A 20056-nucleotide genomic window follows, 5' to 3' on the forward strand; every position below is an offset into this window, starting at 1 on the left:
GCCTGTTCTCCTGCACATTGTCAAGGATCTGGCCCATCGTATCCTTGGAATATTAGTAGGCTCCCAGGATCTCGGAGAATGCCTCCTGGAGAGTCGGTTCCCTGTTCCTGTCCTCCCCCTGGTGCACAGCAGTCCTCCCAGTTTCCCTGTTGGCCTGTGCCCCTGTCCCCTGAACGGTGTTCCCACTGCCACTGACCCCAGGTCCCTGATTGTCTTGCTGGCGATGTGTGGACTGGGGTCCCTGTACAGGTGGGAAAACTGCTGACTGACATGTCCTAGGGACAGAGGTTTGGGTATGCTGGGTGGGTGCTGTGGTGTTGGATCCTGATGGGGGAGGCTCTGTGGTGGTCTGTGATTGTGCTTGGGTGACCGGCTGTCCAGTGGTCAGTGTCCAGTGGCCAGGTAGGTCCTCCAGATCCTGAAGTCCAGAGTCACTGTCATCACTGGGGGCATCTTCTGTTGGGGGACTGGACAGTGGTGGCACCTCCTCTCAACCGACATTGTCTGTGGTACCTGTGGGGATGTAAGTGATGTATTATGCTTCAAGTGTATGACATTTGTACATCCCTGGCTTCCCCTCCATCGTTGGTGTTACCCTGCCAACGTTTGCTTGTGCATGGTGATGTATTGTGGGTATGTTAGTTTCCCTATGCTGTGAATGCTTTAGTGATGGTTGTCCATGCAGGGCTGGGAGGGCTGTCCATGCAGTGGTATGGCATGCAGGGCTTGGCATTGGGGTTAGTCATATGTGTAGGTGCAGTGTGTGGGATGGAGTGGATTGGAGTGATGGGAGTGAGGGTGTGGGTGTGAGATAGCATGCAGGTATTGGGGGGTTGTGGGGTGATTGGTAAGCAACATTTACTACCTATGTCCAGTCCTCCAGCAACTCCAGCGAGTCCCTCAGGATGCTCCTCCCATGCTGTGAGCTGTGGGGGAGGAGGTGGGAGTCCACCGCCAGTCCTCTGTATGGAGAGCTAGTGCCTTGTTGCAACGGAACGTACCTTCCCCTGTAGGTCATTCCACCTCTTCCTGATGTCGTCTCTTGTTCTTGGGTGCTATCCCACGGTGCTGACCCTGTCCACGATTCTCCGCCACAGCTTCATCTTCTTTGCAATGGAAATCTGCTGTACCTGTACTCCAAGGAGCTGTTTCTTCCACCATGACCCTTAACTCCTCCTCAGTGAAACGGGGGTGCCTTTATGGTGCCACGGGTGTTGTGTGATGTGTTTTGGTAAGAGTGTGTTGGGTAATGTGGTGGGGTGTGTGATGTGGAGGGTGTGAGGGGTGTATGGGTGTGAGTGGTGTGTGTCTAGTTGCCTCTGTGCTCTTCTTCTCAGTCTCCTAGTAGCAATTGGTGTTCATAAGGGGTTGTGGGTACTGTGGGTGTGTGTTTTATAGTGGTGTGGGTGTGTATGGGTGTCAGGTGTGTGTTTTTGGTACTGGCCAATGTGGTGGTGTTTTGTATGTGAGTGTCCATTCTGAGCGAGGCGGTATGTACCGCCAATGGTTTACTGCCGTTGAATGTCCACTGTGGTGATGGGCGTTGTTTTGTTGGCGTAACGGTATCGGTTTTGGGACTGCCAGTTTATCACTGACCTTTGGTCTGGCAGATTTGTGTATGTGGCAGTATTCTGTCGGATTGGGGTGTGTGTGTCATAATATGGTGAACGGATATCCGCCACCGCAGCGGTATGTTGGTCGGCCTTCAGTGTGGCGGTAAGCAGGATTTACCACCAATGTCATAATGAGGGCCACTGTGTTTTACAATAATTCTGATTTGCTCCAATGCTTGCTGTAGCCAATGTTGGATGACTTTTCTCTCCAAGAGATGCATTCTATGTAGAAGTGTCAAATATTAGTAACAGCTATACATATTTTATTATATATTTATTTACTTTTACACACACATTTACCCATGGGTGTCCTGGCACTTGGAACCTTTAGAAGCACTAAAAAGAGAAAACGAAATGAAAAAACGGAACAGATAAGCACTGAATTTCAGTTTAAATTGGGTAAGTTCGTATGAACATAGAAGCTCAACTGCAAACTTTTAAGCTGTGGAGGAGGCAAAATTCGAAAGATCTACCTCCACAGCAATTTTGTTTGAAGCACCAATTTTTAAACCACAGAGGACTCCCGACCACGGAGCTCTAGCAGGAAACAGGAGGAACTACGCATAAACCTTGCTGAAGTCCTGTTGAGCAAAAAGAAAACCTTAAAGTGGGCATGCAGTTTCACTGGTAGGCAATGTAAAGCGTAAAAGCATTATCAGAGTTTTGAAGTCCACAAGTAAGTCTAACAGCCATGTTTTAAACCCTCTGTACTAAAGGGATAAGAGAACCTATAAATCCAAACTATATAGAGGTGCTGTAATGCAACCGGAAAACCATATATTCTTCCACTTTCACATCGTGTTTAGATGAAGGACTGAAAGGACACAAGTTCCTCAACATTTTCAGCAGTAACTAACCATAGACAAAAACCATTTTGACTTGAGCAGCTCTTTGTCAAATAGGATGCCCACATTTTTTGTTGACATCAATGAAGCAGGAGAGTACCTAGGAGCTTAAGAAAAAGCGTGTACAGCATGAGTCTCTCCCTCTCACCAATATTTCGGTCTTGTCTCCATTTAGTTTCTGGAAGTTATATGTCATCCAGCTCCGAGTTTTAAACAAGCAGCCTCTTGGATGGATAACTGAGCTGGATTACCTCTGGGGTTTCACACTAGGAACTGTGCGTCATCTGCTTATGAAAGGGCCTTAAAGACAAAGAAAATAATCAGGTCTCCAAAGGGTTTCACATAAATAGTAAAAGAAAAACTAGGGAAATTGCTGATCCTTGGGGAACACATAAGGTTACTGCTTTTTAGTAGACTGAATCTAGAGAGTACAACTTGAGTATGTCCCTCCACAAAGGATCCAAACCAACTCAATTCTGCATTTCCCTCACCACAGAAGTGAGACCATCTCCAAGAATGGTGTGATGCTATTGTAATGAACAGAGCAGATGTATATTGCGGAGTAACAAGCCTGCAGGATGTCTCTCATGCCTTAAAATATGACAGACATCAAGTGTCACTAACAAGACAGTTTCTTTGCTATGTCTAACATCAATGTTTGCTTGACGTAGTTCAGAAGCTTCAGCTAGTCAATATAGCTGGCCAGACATATTGCAAGATGGGTTTTAATATATTCTTGGCTAGCATAAGAAGTAAGGAGATAGGGAGAATTTTGTTTAAAAGTGCAGGCTCCAGAACAGGTTTCTCAAAAAAAGGTGTGATGACAACTATTTGCAAAAACAAGGGACAACACCAGAAGAGAAAGAGGTAATAGCATAACAAACTGCTGATAGTGGTCTAGTTCTTGCAGAATCAGGACTGGACAGAAGTCATCCAAGAATGATGATCAGAGATTAAGCATTTCCCAGCTCACCCCAGCTTCACTCATCTCCGGAAAAATCTGTATGATCTTGAGAGCCCTGTGGCAGGCTGACTGAAAACTCTGGACCACCGTCTACAGAAAGGCCTGTTAGTCTTCTCATAAACAGTGTTCATTTTAGAAGAAACGAAACTGGTGATTTCTTTTTTTTTTTTTTTTTTTTTACACATGGGTTGGGGCAGAATGACCTTTGAGGAAGAGCTCTCATAAAAACCAAAACAGAGTGGGCACAGTTAACCACTCCAAGGACATAGTGGTAAAGGACTCTGGCTGAAAAGTAAAAAAATAGTAACCTTTGAAGTTCCATCAAGTAGACTGGAAAAACGTTGCACCCAGCACTGTAAACTTTGACAGAGTGAGAATGCTTTTTAGCAATCATTCTTTCCATTTAAGACCAGCCTGTAATAACCTGTCTAAATGTTAACAACTGGGTAATGAATAGTAAGGACCTCAGCAGCTTTTGCATGATATCCAGAGGGGCAGACAATAAGATGGGTGTCATCGGCATAGTAATGAAGCTCAACTACTCTGTCCAAATTTGTGTAAGGCCTGCAAAAAGTTTAGGGTTAAAACTATGATCCTTGGGTAATCGTCCGTGATATGAGTACTCAAAAGTGTCCATACAAACTCTAGACAAACTAAACAATGTAAACCTGAAAACTGACTTGGTTAGATCCCTGGAATCACTTTCAATATTTCTAAAGGAATGGCGCAGGCAAAGGAATCAAATGTAACCAACAGTTTGAGCATCACCACCAGTGAAGGCACACCCTTATCCACTACAGATATAGGACGTGTCAACCAGTGCCAACTCTGCCCTTAATATAACTGAAGCCCAGACTGACAGGTCTTCTTCTCAATGAGATGCAGTTAGCGGATAGTTATTCTTTACATAATCTTCGCTTTAAATAGAACATCAGAAATTGGTCCAGCTGAACAGCAGGACATAAAGATGCTGTCTTCAGTAGCTTAAGAATCCATGCCTCTTGCACTGAAACTGGAGTTTGCTCTGGTCAACAATTTACGATGTCTGAATTCAGAGCTGCAAATAAATCGCACTCTCATTTGCAACTGTTGATGACGTGGGATTACCCTGAGAGCTGTCCAGTTTAAAATTGCACAAGATTTTCAGTGTTGCTACTACTGCAATTGTAGTAGCCTAGAATTCTACAGAAAGACGCCCCTGAAAACACCCACGCTTTAACTGCCATTTATATGGACGTTAAGCATCCAATTTCAGTCAAATTGTATTGAATCTTAGTTATGTTACCCGCAAAGAAGCATTGAATCTTCACTAAGTATAATATGCCATGGTCAGATGATATCGGATTTTCTACATCTACAAAGAAGGAGAATAATATGTTCTCTCCTTCAGAGATGCAGAAATACTTTTAACGTTATTACCTGCTATTTATATTTTTTGTTTTTTTTCACCTCATCTTAATGCAACTGCACTAAAGCCTGCTTACACAATGTTGGTGGATGTAGTGGTCATGAGTACGTTAGTGATGGCAATACTGCTGAATCTAAGAGTGGGAGAACATAAAGCCTGTTGTTCAACTGCATGGGCTAAAGGGATGATTTTTAAAAGGACTGTGACCTTGATAGTGAGTGTTGCTGTTGCCATCTTTAGCACTACTGCTGACAGACTTAACACAACTACAGAGGGAAAAAGACGAGTAGAAGTGATGGCAATGCTCCCACGTCTCAGCAAGATAACATGTTTTGCTTATGATAAAGACCATAAACAATGTGATGTTAAAATACAGATAGAATGGCAATCAAAATAGGAAAGCCAGACACACGTTAGAATATTGAGATAAAAAAATACCAACCACAAATCAAGTTGAATAATGGAAGCTAAACTCAGCAAACAGTCAAGTAGTCTCTGAAATTAATCCCATTCAAAACTCCTTGAAAACTCACATTTGGTGAGTGCACGAAACAAACAATAACCAGCTTTTCTGTGGAATTTGTCTGGATGATAACAAAATCTACAATATTTGATGCAGAATGTTGCTCAATGTCTGATCAGCTCAGCGATCCCACTTACTAACCAGATTATACTCAGAATTTGGGTTTATCCCACCAAAATCATGTGCAGAATTTTATCCGTTTTTTCCTTCATCACAAAATGTTTGAAGGATAGCTTTTTAAGGAAAATTTCTGTAATGGAAGAATTTTTTGCTTTACAGGTCCTCAGGATGGAATTTGAGTGGTAACACAATACACGATCTTTCATTTATCATTTCATTGGTGTTATAATCTGATGATTAAATGAATGTGAAAGAACTCCATGTGCATCAAAAGAACGATCAACCTAATACTACCAGTTGGCACAGAATGAAAGCAGCAACTGTATTTCCTCTTTCAGAACTAAAAGCAGTAGAGCTGATCTGTATCTAACGCATGTTCTGGAATTCAAGTTCACTTAGGGCTACTGCATGGGTGCGACCACTATTCAATGCTAAATCTGCTTTCTGAAACCACAAGTAGATTCATAGCATCTGCTTTTTGTGATAGAACCACAGAACTAAACAATCAACATCAACAAACTTTGCAAAACTTGAACCATATTTGGGACTACTTAATATTTTGCAAATTGTACAAATAAATAATAAATTACACATACCACTGCGTGACCGGTAAATTGTATGTAATTTCTTGCCAATGCCTTTGGGCTTCATAGTCGCCATACATCGGTGGTTTCCCTGCACCTAGCAGGAAAAAAAAGACACATAGTACCATCTTAGTTTTCATTCCCCCTGTAAGTACGTGGATAGTGCAGTATCTGTAGCATCACTACTTCACATTAATCATTTATCTATTTATTTCCTAGACCAATGCTTAAGGTCTGGATTCATGGCAGCCACAATGTTATGGCAACATGACTAGATTCCAGAGTATTTGCTTATGCACCCTTGTGGTTTTGTATCGCACCAGCAGTGTTCTAAACTTCCCATTAAACGCATATGCCCCTGATTTGCGAATCCCTAGCTGTGAGGTGTCCCACAGTGTGGCATTTCATAATCTGTATCTCTCGTAGGCCCATAAATCCTTACTTTTGGATTTTCACTGTGCTTCTGGTGAGTTATTCTTAAAACCAGCTATATTCGGCTGTAACTATTGGTGCATCCTGTGTTTTCCCTATTGTAGCCTGTTAAATTTCCTTCCCTTGGACGTGTAATTTCAGCAGCACTATGTAGGCGATTTTTGAGCATGTCATAGTTATTTGCATCCTGAGGTTCATTTGCTTTGCCACTGTGTACTTATTTGTTGGACCACTGCATAATTTACAGTGCATTTCACATAGTTGTTTCATACCACGTGGTCTATACATTTGTTTGACCACTGTTTGTTGGACCACTTCGTATTTCACAAAGTTGTTTCGCATCTGAAGAGTCATTTACTAACTGGATCACTACATATTTATTTATTTGAGTACATTATATTTCACAGTGCATGTTTACTCAACGTTCTGCATGCCTTATACCGTTAGTATTGATTTGTTTTTCCCTGAATGGATTCTATACACCTGCAATCTTATTATATAGTGATTCTACTGAGATAGTGGAGTGTAGAAATGCGATTATGTCATCTCAGTGTTTATATTTATTTAACCACAGTGTGCTTTTCTATGGTGTTGATGAGTCATGTACAATTCTGCCCCTGGTTTGTAGTGTCTCAAAACACATTGAGGTATGAACAGAATGTCTGGATACTGTTAACAGAACATATTATATACAGTTAAAATATTTTTTATGGTTCTTCGTAGAAGGAAGTGCATAATCTATTATTTCAAGGACAAGAATTGCTGAATGTGAATACGTGGATTATCCTAGATTAATGCAACTCCTACTTGAGCTGTGTACCTTTTAGCACACTCTATAGTATAGAGTGCAGAACACCTATCAGATGTTCACAACTGCTGGGTGCAACAGAGTCTGGCAGGGTAGCACACCATAAAAAAAATACCTTCAGCCGATACATTTGATAAACTCACTGAGTTCACTAACTCAGTGTCATTAGCGTTTATGGGCTACTAGGATTTTATTCATGAGAGCTTCTTTTTTTGTACACTCGTCTTTTCCATAGTTCTGGGGTTCAGCATTTTTTTGAGGAGGACCTCAAGGATGTGGAACGCCTAACACCTACCCAGCACATACTGTTTGGGGTGAAGGGCAACACGTTTTCAAGTTATATTGAATAATGGAAAAGCAGGCTCATGCCTCCGCGGTACAATCCCTTTAACGATAGCATGGATCTGAGAAAGAGGATCGTCTCCCGCTATGGCAAGATTTATATGCCTATGTATACGTTTTTCAAACTTATATAAGTGGTTCATTAGTGCCCAGCCTTTGAAATTAGGGTGAGCGATCTAAGGAAATACAGTGAGCTCAGCTTGTATTACTGACAGTGGTTCTGTCGTGACGTTATTTTAGTAGCTTTTATGTTCACTTATTTTAGCCTTAGGCCTGCAGCTTGTGCCCTTTAGCCCATTAACAATTCATTCTATTTTCTGAGCAGAAGCTCTCTTCTACAGTGATGTTTTATATTCCTTTATCTCATACGCTTTTAGCACAGAAACTGTTTTCATTTCTTTTACTCTGACATTCTCGTTCTGTGCTTTGCTCAAGGCTGTCCCCAATATGTTGTCAGTACAAAGTGGACCTCTGCAATCTTTGTCAATTCACAAGAAACATATGTGTTCTTACGTTAAGACAGGTTTCTCGGAACACCCGATGTTTTTTTTATAAAATATCCTTCCGCCCCCTGTACGCTAGAGGGAGAGTTCCAGGCAGAAAAGTGCCACTGCATGCTGTTGCTTCATTGCAGCTGCCTGCTGAGACTTGGCATCTTTCCATTTACATGAGAGAGGTCTCTCAGAAGACCAATAGCCCTTGTCACAACTGTCATATTCATGTATGGTATCTTCCTAGGGAACCTGAAGGGCGGATCAGGGCTAGCACTGCTGTGCTCTAGTAGTACCTTAGTAGCGTAGGTAGGAATCCGGACACTTAGCACTCTGACACTATGGTGGGACTTTTCTTGTGTTTCACTTTCCTTGTCACTGTATTGCTATTATTCTGTTTTATCATCCGAATCATTGCAGTACAGTCTCTCTTATCTAGAATGCAGTTGATTCAAAAAAATATACTGAACCGATTTCTGCTTCTGTTTGCCTTTGCATGTGTGAGACAAATGTAACTGAGAGAAAAGGATGAGGTCTGTTGCACAATGACTTCCCTGAGAAATCAGAATGTCATGCGCACAGCTGCCACAAATCACCGCCATTTGTAGGCGCTGGTGAGGTACTGCTAGCTGGCCAGAAGGGTTGGCGGACACTTGTCACAAGGAGTGGAATTGGACTCAGTTCCCCACAGCCTTGTGGTGTGCCAATATTTAAACTGATTAATAATGGCAAATCAGCCTAAACTCATTAGGACAACATGAAAATAAATTAGGGGAGAAAACTGTAAAGAAAGTAAACTAGTGCCCCCGCAGGTATATGCCCTGGCATTGGTTTAGTTTTACAACACTGAATAATCTACACAAGTTTATAGAAGTAAGTCTGGAAAATGTACTCCTGGTAAACATATGTGAATTCTATTTTCACATGAGCAAATACAAATGTGTAAATTTGCTCATACAAACATTTGCTGAACGACTGCAAATTCACTTACAATATACCCCACTTTTTCCCCAACCTTGTGAAAACTACTACTCGTGTGTTTGTCAAGAGTGTATTTCCAACAGTGTCCAGTGCGGGCATAGACTAGAGATGAATTGGTGAACACCCTTTAGGTTAGGGGTGTACAACATCACCTACTTCCAGACCCTTTATGTAGCCTCACAGCTTTGCTAAAATCCAAACCATGATATAAGCCTTGACACTATCAGACATACTATTATCAGAGCCATGATGTAGTGAGAATATTGCCATAAGTTGTTACCTCACTGCATGACACTAAGACAGGTAGACTTCTGAGAAGCATCTTGTTATTTAGACAAGTAAAAAAAATATAAAATTCAACACACTTGTTTTACTTAGCTCATCAGGGTAACAAACAATGACATGGTCGGAAGAAAATGGTGTTATTTAAACAGTGCCATCTTTTTTCATTCTTCATACATATAAGACTTTTCAGAGAACATAGTCATAAAATGACTGTTAGTTCTCTTGGAATGGAAAAATTTAAGGCAGGAATCCTCACAACATAGACTATGAAAACAAAAAAAGGGATAAGTCAAATGTCAATTTTGGTGATATAGTCTTGCTATATAGAGCACCATTAATAGGTCAGTTAGAAAGGAACACTTTCTCCACATTCCATAGTGAACAAATACTTTCGATTAGGGTAAGGTTCATAACTTGAAAGCTTTCTTTATATCCCAAACCATAGTTTGATTTTCCTCACTGGATAAAAAAGTCTGTTGAAAAACAGGGATGACCTGTTGAAAAACGTTTGTTGTTTCTGTAGAAATCATGTTAGCCAGCAATACAAAACAAGCATTGGAAAAGCCAATATGTCTTGGCCAAAGTGATTTGCCAATGCTACGCAGCATCAGCTAAAAGCATTTTGTTTTTCTACTCAAAAAATAAAATCTTAAAAAAGGCACAATGATGTATGTGACTGCTCCTGCTGCAGATCATGTCATTCTGTAGGTATGTTCATCCATCACCATACATGTGCGACCCTACGGAATGATATAGGGCATCTATTTTGTTTTTCATTTACCGATCCAAGGTGGCGGACACAATTTGGGATCAGTAAATAAAGAGATTTTAGTGTATATACACCAATTAAAAATATAAAAAAACGACAATGTCTTTGGGGGCAATGGAGGGGCGGATGTGGCATTGGCAAGGGGCGGTGGGGAAAACAGTACATGAAAAAGCAACATAGGGTGGTGAGAAGCATATAGCACTGACTGCGGAGGTGGCAGGGAGAGGCAGTGAAAAGAGACAGAGCAATATGAGGGCAGAGCAAGCAGTGCACAAGGGAGAGAGCAACACTAGGCAAGAGGGCTGGTAGTTACCGGTGAAGAAGCCCACGGGGTGACAGCTGGAAAATACATATATTCTCATGGAATGCTGGACCAAACAGACATTTCCTATAAGGAAGAGTGGAAGGATACAAGTCAGCCAATCAAAAGGATGGTAAAGAGTCTATGATACAGGGAAGGGACAAACACAAAATAGAAAGGCAAGCCATTAAATAAGAAGCAAGCAAATTAAAGTACACATGCAGCCAACCAATAGTGAGGATTGGGCCCAATGTAAATGAACAATAGTTTTTTCACAAACAGACGGTTTACAAAGTCTGGCAGGCAAGACCTAAAAAGGAAATTAACTATTTGAACTACTGCTGCTATAGAGAGTTGGATAAAGCCTTCCAAACACCTATTGACCACGCTAGCCTTTGAGTTTTGGTCAGGCCAATGATTCTCAAATAAAACATTAGGGCAATCATTTAAATCAAGGATCACGACGAGCACCAGTATCAAGTTGCAAAAGTTGCCTGCAGATACTGAAGAAGGAAACAAGGTACTCTGACCCGAAAAATCCATATCATGGCTGCAAATTTTGGCAAGAGCACAAGATGTGAAATTGGTAGTCGCAAAGTATATGACCCAGACAAGATAATAGAGGATAACACTGGTTTGTAGAACAAATGATAAAATATTTGAAAAATGGTCTTTTTTAATATTAACAAAATGTGACAGTTCCAGAAGACAGCCCGGACCTCTACCCAGAATAGATAGGTGACCCAGGTATGAGTGTGTGGTATAATCAAGCTGCCATTACAGGCAGTGTTCTTAAATGTGAGTCTATCGATCTGTAAATATGACTGAAGATCTTACAAGTGACCACTAACATTGTTCAGAACTTAGAAGCATTTAAAGATATTGGCACTATCTACATCTGTAGAATGCCCACCATATAGCAAGGGTGCCAAGATCAGGTCTGCTAACACTATTGTAGGTTGCAAACTGAAAGAAGCAGAGCAAAGGATGAGCAGGAGGAGATGTAAAGAACAAGTGGGACCTCAAGTATATTTTGACTGACTAATAAATTAACCCTCCTTTCCCTAAATAGAAGACTACTGGCCTTTGCTGTGGCAACTGAGAATCAGCACCCTCGTTGGGACTAACTTTGAAAACCATTGTAATTGTGTCACTCCAGCTCTTTACGGTTCACATAAAATAATATGCACCAACAGTTTTGATCAACTAGTCATGAACAAGAGCTTACAAACTCTTTTGTTAAGCCAAAAGATCGATTTTCAAATAGGGATATAAAACTAATTTATAAACGGAGTTGGTGGTTTGCCTGAAAGACATCTTCAGAAAATGAAGGAAAACAGTACATCTTAAATTGTAATAAAGCAGGAGAACTTGTCAATCCAACATGATTTAGTGACCTTTGCGAGTCCAAGGGATTCAGAAAGGATTATAAATGAAGATTATTGGAATAGGAATATGAGACAGCATCAGATTTATTTTAAAGACATTTCACATATTCCTTTAAGTCTTGAAGGTATTTTGAGGAATTAGTGGAAATGCTGCATTTTAAACCACATTGGGTCAGAAAGGTACAACTTTATATTATTTAAAGATGGCTTTACAGAGGGCATGGGTGTTCTGACAATATGAAGTCAAAATAAGACTATTTAACCTCTTCAGTGCAGAGGGTGGCTCCAAGCCGTGCTCCTCTCGAGTCTTTGTGTGCTGAGGATGACTTCAGGCCATTCTCTCACCGAGGAAGGAAATCCCTCTGCTGTGTGAAGCAGAGGGATTTTCTTTTTCTAGTTTAAGTCTAGGTTGCTGGGGGAACAGCGTTCCCATCGACTGAGTCTGTTTTTTTTTTCCTTCTGTGAAAATGACAATTAGCTCACATGGCACACCAATGTCAGTACACAGAAAGTGAAAGTAAAAAGAACCGATCAGCTCATTTACTTTCACTTACATCGGTGCTGGAGGGCATATCTCAGCACCAAGCACCGGGGTTGGTGTCATTGGAAAGGAGAGAATCTCCCATTTCCAATGGTCCCATTCCCCAGTGGATCCCTCCATGGGATACAACCCCACTTGTAAGACTTGGCCTAAAGCCCCCGACATACACAAATCAAACCATGGTCAATGAAGTTCGCTCCACGAGACACCCATTGACCTTGGTTTGTTGCTTGACTCTCACGTGCACTAGGCCCGGCCACATAAGTGAGGTATCATTTTTATTGTGACAAGTGGAAGAACGCTGAGTAGTGCGAATTTTGTGCATTCCTTTTTATTCTGGAAGTTTATGTAACAGAAATGCAAGGAAAATTTGCAATTTTAGGTTAAGCTTCAGGTTTGCATGGCACTGTATGTAAGAAAACGTTGTGGGATCCAGGCAAGTTATACCACCCTGGACTCCCTTGGGTGTCCAGTTGTCAGTAATTTCTGGTTTTGGTAGTTTTCCCAGAGTGGCTGTCGATCACGGACCACAAAAACACCACTACCCCCATTGCCAAACCAGATGATTTTTGTGGCAAGAAATGTAGATGTCTCCACATTATAGTTTGGGGCCTTTCCTGTTGCTGCCAGTAGGCCTTTTCACACAAGTGAAGTATCACTTTTATCAGAAGACTTAGGGGAATGGTAGGTGATAGAAAGTTCTGGAATCTGCAGGGAGCCTCCAATTTCCTATCACTGAAATGTGAGGGAAATGTGCTTTTAGTTAAAGCTTGAGGTTTGCAAGGGCTTCTGGTTAAGAAAACCTTTTGAGAGCCATGCAAATTACCCCACCCTGGATTTCTCCAGGTGTCTAGTTTTTAAAAAAATGTACAGGTTCACTAGGTTTCCCTAGGTGCCGGCAGAGCTACGGCCCAAAATCCAAAGCTAGCTGCATTACAATTTTTTTTTTTTTTAAATCAGGTTTCTGTTTAAAAATGTGATGTGTCCATGTGGCGTCTTTAGGCCTTTTCCTGCCGCTGGCATTAGCCCTGCCAACAACAGTGTGGAACCATTCTTAACGGGAGACTTGGGGTAATGCTGGGTGTCAGGAAATTTGTGGCTCTCTGCAGATTCCAGCAGTTTGTTCACAGAAATATGAGAAAAATGTGAAATGTCGTTTTTAGTCAAAGTGTGAGGTCTGCATGGGGTTCTGGGCAAGAAAACCTGGTGAGAGTGACACAAGTCACCATAACCTGGATTCCCCTATGTGTCTAGTTTTTTTAAAATGTACAGGTTTGCTAGGTTTCCCTAGGTGCCTGCTGAGTTAAGGCCCAAAACTCACAGCTACCCACATTGAAAAAGGGGCCAGTTTTCAGTGGAAAAAATGTGGTGTGCATTGTTGTGTTTAGGGCTTTTTCCTGTTGCAGGCACTAGGCCTACCCACACAAGTGACATGCCATTTTTAATCGGGAGACATGTGGGAATAGAGAATAGTAGAACATTTGCTATTAACAACTGTATGTCTCGCCATTTGTTCCTATCAAATGTAAGGCAGTGTGTAAGAAAGAAGACAATTTGATAAATTCCTTCTGAAACACATGGTAGAATAGGTACCCACAAATTGAGAGATGTACAAATAACTACTATTCATAAACTCAGTATCTGGTGTCCATTTCAGAAATACATGTTTTTTACCTATTTTTCACTCTTTATATTTTATCATATGAATTACTCTATAATTGGTACACAATGAAAAACCATTGTACGATGCAGTTCAGTTGTTTGCTTTGGGTACCTCAGGTTCTTGGAGAACCTAAAAACGCTGCATACATACATACTTACCTACTGGCGGTTGGCAGTAGGTAGATATAGTTAGGACCTAGTTTCCATAGGAAAAGCAATTTTTGTTTTGCCAATAACTTTGGCGCTGTTTGAAGAATCTTCATTACATTTTCAAAATTAGTAGGACAGTCAGTTAAGCTGCTGTCTCTAACGTTTCGGGGTGATTCATCAATCGGGGGCCCAGAGAAAGGAGGGTCCCAAAAAAAAAATTGCCCCACACAACTTACCATAGAGATGTTGAACACCACTACAGCCCGAACTACTGGACGGAATTACACCAATATTGGTAGAGAGGTAGCTCTTAGTACAGAAACAGCCCTTTTTATTATTTGGTGTAAATCTGTTCAGTAGTTTTAGAGTAATTAAAGAAAAAAACTAATTTGTATGTCTAGGGAGCGGAGCATCCGCGGATCCCAGAGATATCATGCTGAGATCTGATTGGCTGCCAACACTTCAACCAGGAAGTGTTGGCAGCCGTTCTGGGACTCGGACTCAGCTGAGTCTCACAAGTAAAGTAAAAACTATAGTAGAAACAGGGGCAGGGTAGGAATACATTGATCACCTAACCCTGGTGCTGGAGGGTCCGCCAGAGACCCTGCCAGGGCAAAAAGGGCTATTTTTAAAACAACTTTTGCAGCGAAATTCAATAAGGATCCACAAATTAAGGTGAAAATTAAAAGAAAAGTGAAAAAAAGTAAGAAGAAAACAACCATGGTTTTCATTGCTTGTTTAAATGTAATTTTCTTGGGGGAGGGGTGGGACAGATCCCGGGGCCATGTGGCATAAAACACAAGAGGTGGGGGGCATGCAGGCCTCCCTCGCCTTATAGCTACTAAAAGCCCTGGGGACCACCACCTCCCCGGCTTATTTAATGTGTTAGAGGGGGGCTGTGCGGACCCCCCCCCTCCCGGGGCTACTAGGAGCCATGGAGGCCACCACATCCCTGGGTCTTTAAAAGTAAAGAAACAAAAAAAATGGAGCAAGCTGCATGGAACAACTTAATTGCCCAAGAGTGCCCGGGGACCACCACCTTTCGGGCCAGAAATAGAATGTAAAGAGAGGAGGGCCACACAGCCCTCTTTCTGGGATGTTTATGGCCTGGAGACCTCCACTTCTACGGGGTCAGCCCTGTGCAAAGAAAAGGAGGGAGTCTACACAGTCCCCCTCCTGGAGCCACTAATGGCCTTGTGGACTGCCAGACCACAGGGCCAGCTCCTTATCTCCCGAGGTGCCCACCCTCGGGAGATAGCAGGTTGCTGTCGCTTGGTGGGAGCTATGACAGCTCCTACCAGGCGAGAGCAAACTAAGTCCATTGCCAGTGTGCAACAGCAGAAAAACTGCTCCTGCTGGCTGGAAGCAGACTTTTCATCTGTTTTCCTGCCTGTTGTAAAGCAGACAGGAAAATAGATGAAAGGATTACTCCCGCTCGCAGGGAGCAGCATTTTGGCCTGGAGGCTCCCCCTGCAGTCCCTAGTACTAAAACTGAGGAGTTGCTTCTTTCTTGGCATTTGCCAGAAACCAAAGACGGTCACTTACGCTTTTAAGTACTAGGAGTATGTAAAATGAACTAGAAGCCCCGACTGTTTGGCCCTACAACATATACCTTAGTGGTATGTAATGTCTTCCTGCCTTTTTCCAGGATGATGGACAGCTTGTTAAAAAGCAGCGGGAAAGCTGACGATTTTGGAGATGCAGTCTAGATGCAGAGGAATATGAGCACATCTCACCAAACAAAGAAGTACTTACAACATATAATTAAGAAACCCTTGTTTGGTGGAGATTCAACTCCTTGTAGTAACGTTCTCTTCATTGCATGAGGATTGAGGTTATTGCAGGAATGGAGGAACAATCACACTGCCAAAATTACAGACACACAAGGTCACTGGAAACATTACCCTGGGGACCTTTACGCAGCTGTAGTGTCGAATATGCACTATACATTTACCAAGTGAGTAAGCACTTACCAATTAGCCAGTAGAAACTACTCCAGTTGGATAGACATATTGAAAACTGTGGTCTCTTGTTGGATAAATAAGCAGGTCAGGATGCATTCTGACAAAGATACTCATTTCACAGGAAAGTAAATGTGTGTGAACTCCCCCTAGGGTGCGGCCAGGTCCTGCGGCCAACTGCCGCAGTGCACGGCCATAAGGCCGTACGTGGCACGGGTTTGGATGCCTGTGGAGGTGAGCGGGGGTTGGCCACAAGGCCTGGCCAACGCCCCCCACGCACAGCTAAAGGCTGTGCGTGGTGCAGTTAGACCCTGCGGCTAAACCCAACGCACAGCCAAACACTGTGCATGGCACAGGGATTGGATGTCAAGGTGGGTTGGCTGCAGAGAAAACCATAGAAATTCCAAACCAAACCAAAGGTTAAAGGGACACTGTAGTTAGGTTCTGAATTTACACCCACAAAACCGAACAGAAATTCAGCTGTTAGAGTTATTTCAAGTAACCATAGCACACCCTCACCATGCACAGCTAATTACCCCATATGTAACATCATTAATGACATCTTCTGTGGCATCATTGAGATTATCACTGAAACATTTGTGATAAAATTATTGATGAGAAAACTGTGCATGGCGGGGCGGAAGTTATACTTACCTTAAGGCACAAGTTATAGTTACTTGAAATAACTATCTATAACATCTAAATTCCTATGTTTTTTCCAGTGAAAAAAAAAAATAAAAATAAAAATAATAAAAATATATATATATATATATATATATATATATATATATATATATATATATATATATATATATATATATATATATATACCCACAAAAAGAAGGTCAAGCGGATGTAATGGTATATTGCTTTTGTAAATCGGCCATCATGGCAACAAGCTACAAATTAAAATGTTGTCACAGATAGCCGTTTTTTCGTACTCATTTTTAAAAGTTTGTTTGGGAAAACCTTGAGAGATCTACACAAATGACTCCTTGCTGAATTTCGAATTTTGTTTACTTTTCGGAAATGTATAGCTTTACCGGATCACTCATGGGTTTCACCTTAGTTTCTTTCCATCACAAACTGGAAGTGGGCTGAAATACATTGAAATTAGAACAAATTGACTACTTCTTTGAAAAATGCCAAAACTGTGGTAATTTTGTTTTATTTGATTCAGCTCTGCATGTACCTGATACCCAGGAAAACGATGATTTTAGCAGAGCAAACCTTTTGTTGATACCATTTTTAGGGAAAAAAACAGAAGTTTTTTTGGTAAGCACTTTAATCCTATTTTCCCCAAAAAAACCAACATTTTGCTATATTTTGACGAGTTTCATAGTCCCCTCCAGGGGACTCCTAAAACCCTGGGTTATACAGTCCTAAGCATGAACTACCCCCCAAAATAACCAAAAAAGAGCTCACCACTGGGGGCAGCTGAAGGGGGGCGGGGGGTGGAGCCTAACAGTAAAAGGGTTAAAGTTTGATAGGATATTATAACTGGAAAACACCAACAGGACTGAAAGATTTACAGAAGAGTTCTACATAACTGATGGTTTGGACAATAAGTAGCTAAAGGTGCATTTTAAGGCACTTTGGGCTAGTTACACAGCAGTTTTAGCAGGTTATGTGCCACACGCTATGGAGTACAAAAGGCACTGTACTATAAAAATATCGTAGCCAGAATATTGACTACCAAAATACAGTGAAAGTAAGCATCCTCCAATCTTTCAAGTCAACACCAGTTTGTTCACATGACCACCTCCAGATCCCTATCATCGGCAGAGTCTCCCAGGGCTCCATACTGTCTCTGGTCATTTTTAACGTCTACATGGAGCCCCTTGGGAATCTACCCACCGATAACAGCATAGTGATTCATCAATAGGCCGATGATACACCACTCTACTTAAAAGTATTCTTTGTTTCAGACATCACACACCTCAAACACTGCCTGCACATCATTCGGATCTGATTTCCATCACCTACTTGATGCTCAGCCCAACCAATATGGAATTTCTAATTATTTTGCCAAGAACAAACAAGAAACCGTACACACCTGACTCAATGGCATGAACCTTAATGGCTTTGAAACACAACTTTCACTAGATGCCAAGTTGCTTGGAATCACCCTGGACACCAACCTCTCCATGAAGGAACACACTGCCAAAAACAACAAGCATTTGCAATGCAATAGGTCTCGCATTTGCTTGAGTTAGAGCTATTGGCGTCGTAAATGCATAACTGGACTTTTCTTGCCACGTAAATTGGTCATCCGTTGTGCACAATTTGGTCCTCCCTGCCACAAATTCCAGTGGCCCTACGTATAACTAAAGCACTTCCATTTACCTTCTTCCTCTACTTGCAGCAAAAAATGAAAATATTGCCATTTTTTAAGAATTTGTTTATACTGGATAGAACTACGGGGAGTGGGGGGGTGGATTGGCATTGATTTTTAGAACTTCTCTTAGCTGCTGCTAGGAACCTCTAAAGATGTCATTAGCATTTTGCGAGGGTGCCCGGTATAAAATCTGTCAGAGAAACTTTACTCTCCTAGAGGGACTGTTAATTTACAGACCCCCAGGGCCTTACTCTACTTTTTTACAACATTGGCCATCTATCATAGAGCCATTAACTATGAATCCCAGATCTATAATTCTGGGGGATTTCAATATTCATTTTGATGATAGGCAGGATCCCCACGTTACTGATTTTCTTGATCCTTTGGGAGTCTTTGATTGGAATTTGAAAGTTACATCGGCCACTCATAGGGCTGGTCGTGTAGTTGATGGAGTATTTGTCCGCAATAATGACTGTTATTACAGGTAATATGGCTTTAGATTGGACTGATCACCATCTCCTCAGTTTTCGACCGACTAACCAATTGGTCTGTCAGTCTGCTAACAACCTCGCCCACCCAAAAGCCAGTTAGGCACTGGAACAGCATTAAAGTGTCCCAATTAAGGCCAGCATAGGCCTCAGGCTAGAAAGCTGCTTAGGATCTTCCTCTACCGGCCTCAGAGATTTAATCAGGGAATTAGAATAGCCATGGACCAGCTAGCCCCTTGTAAACTACCACGGCTCTTGGGGAGGAAAAAAGCCAATTGCCTGTGGTTTATGAGTGATCTTAAAAACTGACAAAGGAAATACCGTCAACAAGAACAGAAATGGAGGTTAGTTCCTACTCCCATAGAAAAGACTTAACTTAGAACTACCCTTAGTCTGTACAAAAACGCCATTAATACTGCTAAAATTGATTTTTATTCAAGTAGAATTGAGAAAGCCATTAATACTCCTAGAGAACTTTTTAGTATAGTACGCTCTCTCAATACTTCTAACATACCTACAGACTTGGAGTATTCAAGATTTCTCCATTAAGGTGGCAGCGTATTTTGAAAATAAAATCTTACACTTCTGATGGATACAGCTACCTGCAGATTCTTCACGTATTGAATACTCCCATTGTGCCAGCATTCGACGGAAATCTTCTTCCTAGCTTCTGCACGTCGACGAGGACGTCACAATTGCCCATGTGACACCGTATGATGTCATACAGGCAATAAGAGGTCCTCGCCGATGTGCCGACGTCAGTTCCCTTTTTTCTCTGCCATTCGAAACGGTTATCTTCGAGGGAGCTACTGTTGCTACTCAACGTAGTTACAGTGTTTTTGCTGTTTTTTTGCTTTGAGACATTACAATGTCACAAAGAAAGTCAGGATTCAAGCCCTGCAACGAGTGCGGTGGCAAAATGTCGGTTACGGACCCACATTCTGACTGTTTGTGGTGTCTTAGTTCCGACCACGACGTTGACAAGTGCAATTCTTGTCAACGTATGAATCCAAAGGCCTTAAAAGAACGTGAGGCCAAACTTTTTTTTGGCGAAATCAAAGA

General features: G+C 41.8%; 1 protein-coding gene across 2 annotated transcripts in view; it reads right to left on the reverse strand.

The window, feature by feature from the left end:
- Positions 1-20056, reverse strand: part of ALG6 (ALG6 alpha-1,3-glucosyltransferase) — a 184353-nt gene that overhangs the window by 122299 nt on the left and 41998 nt on the right. For both annotated transcript variants that reach the window (XM_069232524.1, XM_069232525.1), the window contains one exon: positions 6070-6154. In XM_069232524.1, coding sequence (XP_069088625.1) covers positions 6070-6154 — 85 coding nt within the window. The remainder of the gene's footprint in view (positions 1-6069; positions 6155-20056) is intronic.

The sequence above is a fragment of the Pleurodeles waltl genome, chromosome 4_2, assembly GCF_031143425.1.
Source record: "Pleurodeles waltl isolate 20211129_DDA chromosome 4_2, aPleWal1.hap1.20221129, whole genome shotgun sequence".
NCBI classification, from domain to species: domain Eukaryota; kingdom Metazoa; phylum Chordata; class Amphibia; order Caudata; family Salamandridae; genus Pleurodeles; species Pleurodeles waltl.